Source organism: Tupaia chinensis, unplaced genomic scaffold (genome assembly GCF_000334495.1).
Source record: "Tupaia chinensis unplaced genomic scaffold, TupChi_1.0 Scaffold000076_1, whole genome shotgun sequence".
Lineage (NCBI taxonomy): Eukaryota > Metazoa > Chordata > Mammalia > Scandentia > Tupaiidae > Tupaia > Tupaia belangeri.
Window position 1 is genome coordinate 3,786,647 of NW_006159536.1, and position 12,920 is coordinate 3,799,566.

Genomic DNA, 12,920 nt, shown 5'->3' on the forward strand with positions numbered 1-12,920 from the left:
CTGGTGCCTCCCCCTGCCGTATTTTTTATTTTTCTTTTTTTAGGAAAAGTGCTACACAAAGATAGGGAAACCTCACCCTTTTCTAAAGTTTAAAGAAATATGGGCATTAAAGTAATAGCTTATTTTAGTCAACATTAACTTAAAACACTAAATACAAACATTATGATTTTAAATAGGCTGTGGTGAGACAGAAGGTCAACTCATTCTCCTTGATTATGCCATATTCCATAGACATGCATTAAGCGACCATAGCCAAGTCTTCCATATAAGCAAAAGAAAGAAGATATACCACATAATTTCCTTTCCTCTAATTTTACACACAGAAAAACACCATAAAGTCCCCAATTTTTGCCATGTGTAAGGAGAGTTTCAGGAATTTAACAGTATTTCGTAGAAATACAGAAAAATAATCAGAATTTATTCTTTCATAAGGCTACTTGTATTTTCTGATAGCTATCAGAATGTCCCCATTAAGCCAATGAGTAAAAGAATAAACACAATTTTCTGTATACCATATGATGGATTCATTGTTTCAGAAACAGATCGGCAGGGTGTGGTAATGATATCTGGGAGAGCTTTTATCTTGTAAACATCTTCCTTTATTTTTTTTTTTTTTAAGGTAAACAAAAGAGAGATAGCCTTCCTCTTGGCACTTGCTAGCCAAAAGCTATCACCCTTCCTTATCACTTCGGGATGTGAGGATGAACAGATCAGGCTGTTTCAGTATTTCTTACTTTCACTGAGACCAATCAAGATCTTAGTAAAATTTCAAATAGAGTACAGAAAAAGGAAATAACCAAATGTGTATATATTGGAGCATAATTCATCATATGGCTTTATCAGATAACGCAAATGAGAAAATCCTGAGCCAGTCATAAAAGCGTGTCCAACTCTAAGTGACTTGTCCTTAAGATGGATCTTCTGTAAATAATTAAATTAGTAGATTTTTTTTTCTGCCTGCTCATCTGGGCAGAAAGGAAAAGAAATCCCAAAAGGCTAAACTTTAACATTTACTTTGTCAGTGCAAAAGAGGCGTTACCATATACTGAATTATTAGCAAGATTACTGAATTTCAATTGGCAAAAGAAAATCTGCCTCATTATTATACATTGTTTAAGTGGAATTTAAAAAATTATGAGAAAACATAATCTACTTTATGACCAAATGGATTACCTATATAAAAATCTAAATGATATCTTCAACAAATTTTTAACACAGTTAAGTGATTTAAAGGCATTTTGTAATGGACATGGTAAACCCTATTAAGCTCTGTAAAGCAACACACATATTTAGACAGGGCAAAGAGAAGGCGATTCTGCTAAGTTGTGTCCTGGGTGAAACAAAAAGAGAAAGTTGGGGGCTGGCTATGAGAAATAAAAGAGTCATTGTAGTGGGAGGGCAGTGGTGGAGGGGAAAGGAAGAAGAGACCTTGGGTACTTGCACTGTTTTTCTTTAACTCATCTCTTTTTTTTTCTTTTATTAAAATGACAAATTGCAAATCATTTTATCAGTGGTTTAGGAAACCACAAGAAGCTGAATATGACAGTATCCATTGCTGAAAATATTTTTACTACTTAGGGACTAGGCCTCTGCAAACATGGCTTCACTGGACTTACTATTAAAAGCAATCTGCAAAAGAGGCTTAAAAACCCAGGGGTCTAATATCAAGTGAACAGTAGGAGAGGTGACCTTTCATTACGTTTGTTTATTAGAGGCTCTGTAGACTCTTGTCTCAGTGTGGGTCCAGTATGGTAAGAGGCCAAAGGGGAGATGGTGAACTCTGTTTTTTTAAGAGTTCACATAATCGACTCTGAAAATACAGCTGAAAAAGAACAAGAATAAAATCTAGGCTTTTATATACACATTTTTGGTTAAATGGTTAAATGTAAATACCCTTTAATAATTCTCTATTAGAAAACAACCAAATTAACTACCAATTAAGGTATTAATTTAACCACTAGACACATTACACAAAATTTAAGAGACAAAAGGATAACTGAAACAAGTATAAAAAAAAAGCAAATTGAAATAAAACTCAAATTCAAAAGCTAACCAGATCAAAAATAAATAAATAAAAATAGGAGTTCTGTTAGAATGGTTGTAATTTTTATCTTTCTAAAATGTTATGCAATTTAATGAATAATATCACATTTAAAAGATAATTCTATGATACAGAATATTTTGAAGAAAGCTTCTTCGTGTTATTTTACCTAATGTTGTGAATCATCTGTCTATGACACTTGTATAAAAAGGGACCTCAACAAGTTCAAGGAAAAAAATGAATTAAGGTGCCAGGTTTATTTTGGTGCACAAAAATACACATTTTCCACAAATGTGGAAGACAAAAACACACATTTACCACGAATGTGGAAGAGTTTTTTGAAGACTCCCTCAGGTATTGACCATTCATCTGCAACAGGAGGCAATGCCAAGTATAATGAAAACTGTATCATTAAAATAGCATTCATATTTGCACTTCATTGAATACAAACAAAAATTACTCCTGTATAGTAATTACCTTTTAATGTTTGTTAGGAGTTGCTTGTCTTTAGGTATTGACTTTATTTTTTCATGTAACTAGTACTTCTGGCCCCTTTTCAAAGTATTAAAAGAAATTTAATATCCAATGAATAACCTGACATTTTCCTCCAAAGTAACTTTTTACCTACCTTGAAAACAAATGCTAAAATAAAAACCAAAAGAACAAAAGCCCAAGAAGAAAGGTGCCCCAAGTGGGTTAGAAGTACTGTTTCCTCCTTAGTCCTGGTTTAGTTACTGCCATACCAGAAAGCATGCACATACTTTGTTGACTATATAGCTATGACTGATTGATGAAGGCTTACCAAGGTTACCATAGCTAATTACAACATCATTCATCTAAGCCTACATGGGAGAAAAAAAGAGAAAGCCTCCCAGGGAAGAAAAAAGAAAATAAAGGAAAACTATTCTATAGCTGCTAACTTTTGAATAATCAGCCTCAACAGGAAACAACTACCATGAAAATGCAATGACCAAACTATGACTTATGGATTCGACCAAGCAAATGACCTCAGCTCCCTGGTCATTTTAACTCCGGGATTCACAGCCTGCAACACAGAGCTTCCAGCAACAAGGAGCCCTGACATGCTTACATGCTTTGTAGTCCGAATTCAAAGGCTCCATCAGCAGAATCCAAGCCTGAGCTTTGGTTCTGCTATGTGTGTGGTGTGAGTGTGTTTGTGTAGGATCAGATGCCAATACTTAAACTCACATTATGGGCACAGCAGCTACTTACACATTGCAGCCTAATTAAAGGAATAAACTTCCCCCTTCTTTTCATTTTCCTCAAGATCAGTGCCTTAAAGGGATTTGGTTTCGTAAAAAAAATTGAGAAAAGCGTTCCCATATGTTTCCTTCATGCAGCAAATGAGTCAAAATCCTATAGAAAATGGTCACAATTTCCAACAATAATCTATGGCTACACAATATTTTCTGAGAACTACTGAAAATAAAGAGACAAGAACTCAGTGTTTTGAAAATAATTATGCTATAACAAACATGACAAACATGCAATCATAATTTCCATTTTGGTTTTGAAGAAGCACAAACACACATGGAAACAATAAAGCATCTGAGGTACCTTTCAGCTTTCAAGTCTTAAAAACAAGAACCACTTTCAAATAGAAAGTAGCTCATCTTCAAAGTTTAACACACAAGAGGAGAATAAAGCTAATACTATTTCTACTCTAAACTTTAATCAGATCTCTTTATGTCTAGGTAATATAGATCACAAGAGTGGCAACGGCCAAGTTTAAAGTATTTTTTTTATCCTGAAACACTATTTAAATTACATTGCTAAAATAATTATAATGAAAGAAATATTTTATCAGGGGAGCTTGAACCCCAAATAGCAAATTTCAATCAAGAAGTACTGAAAAAAATTATCAAAAGGTATAAAATAAACTACTAATTAATTAGAACCATGGGAGAGAAATTGACAAGAGTACAAAGTTGCATTCAAACTCAGTCTGGTATTCATAAAATTGTCTTGAGCTAACCATGCCCACTGGAGCAAAGAACAGCTTATTTTACAGAAGAAGAAACTGGAGCCAAAGGAGATATTATAGTGACCTGGAGAGCCTTGGTTCTTAATTTTCACTTCTATAAAATCCTGAATGTATTCTAGGGACCAGCAGTTAGCGTAATGGCTATGTCACTGGACTCCCATGTAGTCAACCGCGGTTCGAGTCCCGGACCTGGTGGCTTAAACTCACACTGGGTGCATGTGCGTGTGTGCCCAAGATCCCAAGAAGAGAATGGAGGAGAAGGGATTGCGGCATGGCCATCACCCCCGGGGGGGGATTTCTTGCTTTCTATCTCTCTGTCTCTCTTCTTTCTGGCGAGCATATGTGCCCTATAACAAAAACCTCTAAAATTAATAATAATAATAATAAATCTTGAATATATTCTAATTAATTTTTTTGAAAAGTATGATCTTGATAGAGATAGGTTAAATTACTTTTCTAGGCCCACAGATAGATCAAATACTATAGGGTCTAGACCAACTCTACATCTCTGGTCCTGATATAACAAGAGTTGGGCTAACCTTGACAATGCCATCTATCTTTTGGGCAATGGCAGGTCAGGTACTACTTATTGTAGGGACTAGTCAGGGAAAAGGCTAAAGGACTCTGAATCTTCCACGCTTCAAAATAATTGTCTTCACTGATTTTTCTTAGCAGATGGCCTGATGTGGGCATACTTAAAATATCTAAAAATGGTGCCAAAAAATCTATATTAGAAAAAGTCATCCCGGGGCCAGCAGGTGGCGTGGTGGCTAAGATGGGCTGGAATTCCCACATGGCCGACCACAGTTTGAGTCCTGGACCTGGTGGCTTGCTTTCTCACTTTCCCTCTCTCTCTCTTTCTCTAACAAACTCATGTGAAATAATAATAATAATAAATAAAGTAATTATTTTAAAAAAAAGTCATCCCATTAGCATATAAGTCTTGGTGCAACTCCTTCCGCCCCTCCTCCCCGCACACACGTACACACTCTCACTCACACTTGCACTTATATGTACATACATTGGGAAAGAAGACAGGAGCAAATTTATTTCTGAAACTTAAAGGATTCAAGAAATTTTCTCCACCTCAATTTTCTGGCCTTTGTTCTTTCATTAGCTTTTGATTTACAGCTATTCATAGATTCTATTTATTAATTTACACTCTATCTCAATTCCAAAAGGATATGAAGTGCTATTTTATCACATATAGTATTTAAAAGACATGGATAATTGAAATCTATAATTAATCCAAAAAATGTCATGTAACTGAATGAGCATTGTTCTAGAAGCCAAGAGATTCAGGTTCAATTTTAGTCCTTTAACCAATTAGGTATGTGACAGCAGAATTCACACTTATTCTAAGCTTTTATTTGTTCATTTGTAAAATAATCTCAATTGCCTAAACAATCATCAATCATGAATTCTATGGTACTCTATTTCTAGACCAGTATTTTGAAATATTTGTTCAGAAGCATGCATAACAATTTTGAGTGGAGGTGGGTTTTTTGGTGGCTATAGGACTTTTGAGGAGCATTATGTTTATGTTTATTGCCCACTCCTTATGTTTCTGCACCCTTTCTTTCCTGATTGTATATCCAATCTTTTTGTTCAGAATGAAGCATAAGCAAACTAGAATAGCATTGCATCTAGAATTTAAGTGTTCAGTAAATATTTATTAATAAACTAGAATCAAAGATTCATTGAAACCCTGAAACATGCTCAGAAGAAACATAGGGTTTCACAGAGAAGACTTGGAAAATTCTTAAATTATTTGATTTAAAAGTTCAAATGTATTCCGAGAATATGACCCTTTGCTAATCTATTTGGTGTTTTAGCTACCATGGCTTTTTTTTTTTTTTTCCCTAAACTCTTAGGTTAGCAGTTTCTAGGCCATCTGGTAATGGGCACTGGTTAATTTCAAAAACATAGACTATTAAAGCACAGAATCATTTGCTAGTTAGGGCACAGTCAGGACTCAGTCTTCTAGAATCACAGTAGAAAATCTATTAGAAAATTGGGGACCAACAGATGGCATAATGATTACATCACTGGACTCCCACATAGTTGATCACAGTTCAAGTGCCAACTTGAAATTCACACTGGATGTGTGTGCATAGGTGCACAAAATCCCAAGAAGAGACAGGAGAAGGGATTCCAGTGTGGCCATCTCCATGAGGGGTGATTTCTCACTTTCTGTCTCTGTCTCTCCAGTAAGCACACATATCCACAGCAAAAGTTAATGGTAGAAAATACTTCTGATAAATGAAGTTGGATTTCAGTGGCTGCACACCTGATTTAAAACTTCTCTTACAGGGATCAGCAGTTAGCATAATGGCTATGTCGCTGGACTACCACGTAGTCAACCGCGGTTCGAGTCCCAGACCCGGTGGCTTAAACTCACGCCGGGCGCGTGTGCGTGCATGCTCAAGATCCCGAGAGGAGAATGGAGGAGAAGGGATTGCGGCGTGGCCATTCCCCCCGGTGGGTGATTTCTCGCTTTATGTCTCTCTGTCTGTCTGGCAAGCACACGCGCCCTATGGCAAAAACCTCTAAAATAAATAAATAAATAAATAAATAAATAAATCTTCTCTTACAAATAAAAAGTGCATACCATATTAGCTTATAAGGTGTGAGATTATGAATATCTTTAGGTTGGTAAAAGATTTCTGCTGTAACTTTTCATAATTGAGTGAAAAAGAGATTTATTGTACACATTCTGAACTGGCTTAAAAATTTGGACAAAACTTTACAAACAAAGTCATATCTGTGCCTGAGCTTAAAATGTACATGTGACTTCACCAGGTAGAAAAGAGGAAAAAGGGTAAGCCAGCTAACGGGGACGGTACCAATAGAAGCACAGAGATGTGAAAGAAAATAACAACTTTGGGGAATGCCAAGTGGCTCACAGTGGCTAGGTTAAGGTGAATGTAGAAATCAAGATGAGTAGAAAAAAAGTATCTAGATCATAAAGAGCCTATGAATATTGATTTCATGTGTGTTCTGTGCATAAATTTTCATCTTAGAAGACAAAGAAAGGAGAAGACAACCTCTGTATTAAACAGGAAAAGTTGTTAGTATTCAACAGACTATTATTGATGGTTATCTTATGTTGGGAAAAGACATAAAAACTATACAACACATTGAGTATATTTTAATTACATATACCAGTAGAACAAATTTTGGTGATCAATATGACCTAATCATAAAAAAGTCTTGATTTCTAACATTGGTTTCTATCTTCATAAGTAAGAAAAGCATGTGAGGAGCAAGCATGTGGCATTGGTGGTTAAGCTCTGGACTCCCACATGGCTGACTAGCTTAGTTAGCATAATGGCTATGTCGCTGGACTACCACGTAGTCAACCGCGGTTCGAGTCCCAGACCCGGTGGCTTAAACTCACGCCGGGCGCGTGTGCGTGCATGCTCAAGATCCCGAGAGGAGAATGGAGGAGAAGGGATTGCGGCGTGGCCATTCCCCCCGGTGGGTGATTTCTCGCTTTATGTCTCTCTGTCTGTCTCTGTCTGTCTGGCAAGCACACGCGCCCTATGGCAAAAACCTCTAAAATAAATAAATAAATAAATAAATAAATAAATCTTCTCTTACAAATAAAAAGTGCATACCATATTAGCTTATAAGGTGTGAGATTATGAATATCTTTAGGTTGGTAAAAGATTTCTGCTGTAACTTTTCATAATTGAGTGAAAAAGAGATTTATTGTACACATTCTGAACTGGCTTAAAAATTTGGACAAAACTTTACAAACAAAGTCATATCTGTGCCTGAGCTTAAAATGTACATGTGACTTCACCAGGTAGAAAAGAGGAAAAAGGGTAAGCCAGCTAACGGGGACGGTACCAATAGAAGCACAGAGATGTGAAAGAAAATAACAACTTTGGGGAATGCCAAGTGGCTCACAGTGGCTAGGTTAAGGTGAATGTAGAAATCAAGATGAGTAGAAAAAAAGTATCTAGATCATAAAGAGCCTATGAATATTGATTTCATGTGTGTTCTGTGCATAAATTTTCATCTTAGAAGACAAAGAAAGGAGAAGACAACCTCTGTATTAAACAGGAAAAGTTGTTAGTATTCAACAGACTATTATTGATGGTTATCTTATGTTGGGAAAAGACATAAAAACTATACAACACATTGAGTATATTTTAATTACATATACCAGTAGAACAAATTTTGGTGATCAATATGACCTAATCATAAAAAAGTCTTGATTTCTAACATTGGTTTCTATCTTCATAAGTAAGAAAAGCATGTGAGGAGCAAGCATGTGGCATTGGTGGTTAAGCTCTGGACTCCCACATGGCTGACTAGCTTGAGTCCTGGACCTGGGAGCTTGAAAATCACATCAAGCTTATGTGTGTGCATGCCAAAGTCCCAAGAACAGAATAGAGGAAAAGGGATTATGGTGTGGCCTCCCCCCGCTAACCCGCCCAGGGGAGAGGTATGATTTCTCACTTTCCCTCTCAGTCTCTTTTTCTCTCACTGGCAAGTACACATGCCATATAGCAAAATCCTTAAATAAAAAAGAGAAGAAAAAGAAAAGCATGTGAACAGATAATGATAAAGTTCTGCATTTTCTTGAATGGACCTAAAGAATGAAAAACTCAGTGAGAGTTTATCCTGGTTAATGCTGCACCAGCTTAGACAAATGAACCTTGTGAGAAATAGAACCAGTTCCAATGGAATGCAGGAATCAAGTAGGAAGCAGAGAAAAAGAGCTGGGCCACTCTGGTTGGCATTTTATAAGCACCCTGTTCTGATGAATTGCTGGAACAGAACTGCTTCTCCTCCTCTGATAGGTCCCTCCCATTCTTCATCCCAACAGGATCTCAGGGTGGGCCTGACAGCACAACCAGGTCACACTCCAGGAAGAGTCATGAATACAACATGCACTGCCAACTTTAGCCCTCCATCCTGGGGTGCCCAGCCTACAACCACATCCTGCTTTGGGCTGAACAACAGGAAAACAGAATAGGCAGAGACCAAAGCTGGCTGTGTTGCTTCCTTCTTTAACTTCCCTCTCTAAAAAACCTAATTAAATGTGTCTTTCTTAGCTTTTTAAGTTCCAGAAATAAACGACACTCAATTTCCTAGAACCCTGAGGAAGGGTGAATAAAGGACAATTTTTTTTTTCCCCATCATTCACCCTACTCAAATTCCTCCATTTAATTCAGAGGAACCATCTGCGTCAGCTTGTTAATGAGTTTGGACATGGTGCTCAAGGCAATGAGGAGCCATTGCAGGTTGTTAAGCAGGGGAGTTATATAATCAGATTTGTGATTTACAAAGGCAGCTCTGGCAACAGCAGGGATTGGAGAATGCAGGCACTCTTAACCAAGAGGCCTCTGCAAACATTCAATTGATGACGAAGCTCTGGCTGACTATAGTGCATGTGGACAGGGAAGCTGAAGATCTGAGGGAAGCAGGGGTACTGGAAGAAAAAGGACAAACGAAGACAATGCAAAGATTGCAGGGGAAATAGCGGGAAGGCATCATTTACCACTGGAAAGTGAATGATAGCTAATCTCATTTAATCTAAACTACTAAGTGAAAAGGGATTTGTGAGCCAAGGAATTTAGTGTTTTTAGGGTTTTAGTATATAGTCACAAATAAACCATATGAAAGATAGTAACTTATTGTTTTATAACTAGCATATCAGGGGTAGCTCAGCAAAACAGGCTCCTGACACAGAAGACAACGCGTGTTCAAATTCTGGATCTGCCACCTAAAAGCTATGTGATTCTGGATGAGTTACTAAACATCTCTGTGCCTTTTCCTTCATCTTTTAAAAGGAAAAAAAAACCCAAAAACAAACTCAAATGAGAAGGATTAGGAGACTTAAGTGAGTTATTATGAGTAAAGGATTTAGAATACTGAGCCTTATGCTTCATTAATGGTCTCCATTTAATATATATTATTTTCTATCTCTGCTTTACCAAAATTCAGTATAAAATTAGTAGACAATCTACCTTCAAAGAAAGGAAATTTGCCTTATTTATTTATTTTGCATTCAACCCTGTAATAGTGCTCAGATGGTCCAACAAAAGACATTGTGGAAAAGCTGAAAAAAACCAAACTTTTTTCCCTGAGAAAGCTCATGAAAGAAAGGTGAAAATAAATTCCCAGGCACTGGGGTACCTTGAGGTTCAGCCGTTTGAAGATCACAGTGCTTGCTTATAAATAGAATATTAAAACAAGCAAGAGCAATTTTCTCCTTTCGTCTTCCCTTATTGCCTAATTTTCCTCTCATAGTATTTGCATAATGGATAAAAAGGCATCCATTATGCAAATGAGTGATGGGGCTGCAAGGTTGCTGAAGCCACAAGCCTGGCTCTAGATGAAGGGAAGTTGCCACAAAGCCCTCCGATATCCATGTGACAGCAGACTGCCTCACTAACTTGGTTCCGAAAGAGAGGAAACCCAGGAAGACCATAGGTCATTAATTTCCATTTGTTTCTTTGAAAAGGGGCACTATAGATGCTTTCCAGAATCTCAGAACAGGATATGAATATTTGATGGAATAGTATGAAAAATCAACCTTGCGGTTATACAAGTTTTACTTTAAATGGGAAAACAAGTGTTATGTACAGGTTTTACTATTGTAAGCATATGCTTTGCTTTGAAAAGAATTATTTGTTTTGTAGTCTCTGTTCTCCTGGCTTGAGAATAACCTTTAACGCATGCTTTGGGTTGTCTTAAAATGTTGCGCACACATTCAACAGGAAAAAAAAACAACTATTTTAAGTACTAAAATATTAGAGAATTTTCAAAAAATTTGTGCTGTTAAACTGGCCTGTATTTATCTCTAAGAGGTATCACCCAAAACTGACATGTTATTTCCCTTGGAGTTGTAAATAGGTTGAACCTTTAGAAGAATATTGATATTCTCTTTCTACAAAAACATCTTCAATACAAATATAACAAAAAACAATTATGAGTAATGAACAAGTGAACTGTTCTTGCTTGAGTAAATCAATAGGAAATAAATTTTAAAACCAGCTGTAAAATATTTTCCCCTAAAAGCTGAGATCTAGAGTTTGGGAAGAAAAGGGGGACAGCTATGAAGAAAGTGACCTTTATTTCTAGTATGGATTCCTTGATAACTCAGCTTGTTCCAAAAGAGATTTCTTTTTCAATTTTCCCAGGTTGTTTATTTTTATGAACATCTTAATCTGTATAAGCTGGAAAGTGTAAAAGACAAAACATTTCCCAGAAATTTGTTTTTGAAAAGTCAAGTGTTAAAGAAAGAGGAGGAGCAGGCAAAATGGGTGATAAAGTACAGAAAGTTTTTTTAAATAACTGACCCTCACAGGATCCAGACAAACCTCATCTTTTATAGTCCAAACCCTCCTACATTACTTCAAGGACATGCAATTAAGATTCACCTTCAATTCAAGGAAAAAAACTGCATCTGCTTATCTGAGCATTAACAGCTGCAAAGCACTATATTAAAAAATAATAATGATTTAGGACTAGATAAATCAAGTTACTTTTTAGGAAAAAATATTAATAGGGTAAAAGTTATAAAGAAGCAACATACAGGCAACAAGATGATACATTTTTCAGCTAGGTGAAAAGCATACCACTAAAAATACACATACCTAGTTTCAGAGCAGAAGGGGTTACTTCAATTTCCCCACCAATTGGTTTAAACACAGCCAGTTGGGCAGCTACTTCCGTCTCAATAGCATCTGGGCTCTGTGGATCTGCAGGGTTTCCACTGGGGCTCTCCGTCTTATGGAGTGGTTCTTGCTCGTCAAACACAGCAATCAACTACAAACAAGTTCAATGACACTAATTACTTTATAGGACACGCATATCACACAGACACTGTATCTAGCTGATTGTGATCTTTGGTTTTAAAGAAAATGGATTCTTCAGATCTAAACTTTAATGTTACTGTGCCATGACTCTTAATTGTACACTAATATAATGATTATAGGCACCCTGGCCAAGAAATAATGAATGGTTTGTTTATTTTGTGTATTCTTGAATTAGAGAACCAATTTTAGCTAGCTCTCCTAAAGGAATGAAACGGTTTCCTACTCCCTACACTATCATTTCCAATATGCCTAAAAAGGCTTCATTATTTTTCTTCTAAGAGTGGTCCCAAAAATGAAAGTTGAACATGCAAAAGTTAAACAATAGAATTATATGACATAAGAGGAGTTTCCAGTCTCAGAGAGTTAAAACACATTACACAATTCCTAATTCAATCTGTCCTTAGTATAGAAACCATCTAAATAAATACATACACACGATATGTGTATATATCACACATGTAAATACATATAATTTTTCTTTATCTAGTCTATATAGAGAACACATTTTTGCATGTCTTTAATTTTGGTCTTTTCCTTCATGATTATCTCCATGTAGACTGGTTTAAATCCAATGAAAGCTAAGTTCAATGCCTAATTATTCCCATTTGCATGTCAATTTTACTTCACTAAGAGTTGTGCTTAACATTCATATATAAACTTTCAATTAACTTTTTCCAGTTCATTTTTCATTAAAATGAGAGCACAATATTAAAAAAACAGTATCCAAGTAATCATGCAGACACTGATATAGGAAGAGCGAGGGCTGTCCCCTTGCTAATGCATTTTTTTTGCCAACAGATAGCATCACCATTGACGATCTTCAAGTGTTTCTCATCAACTCATGTACAAAAGTCCAAGTGTGTGTGCAGAAGGCAGTTCTGGAATAGTATTGTCAATTTGATGAAGGGTCGCATATGTAAATTTGAAAACTACTTGTAAATCTTTAGATATTTTCCATTCATTAAATAAAACAAACCTACTTATGATTCAAACATGTATTTGGGAAAGGCGTTCAAAGCCCCATTCATAGGGGAGC

At 36.3% G+C, this 12,920-nt stretch overlaps 1 protein-coding gene across 1 annotated transcript in view; it reads right to left on the reverse strand.

Moving 5' to 3' along the window:
• PARD3B (par-3 family cell polarity regulator beta) overlaps positions 1-12,920 on the reverse strand; it is a 1,250,195-nt gene that overhangs the window by 744,460 nt on the left and 492,815 nt on the right. Inside the window, exon 3 of the mRNA XM_006142461.3 lies at positions 11,663-11,834. Coding sequence (XP_006142523.1) covers positions 11,663-11,834 — 172 coding nt within the window. The remainder of the gene's footprint in view (positions 1-11,662; positions 11,835-12,920) is intronic.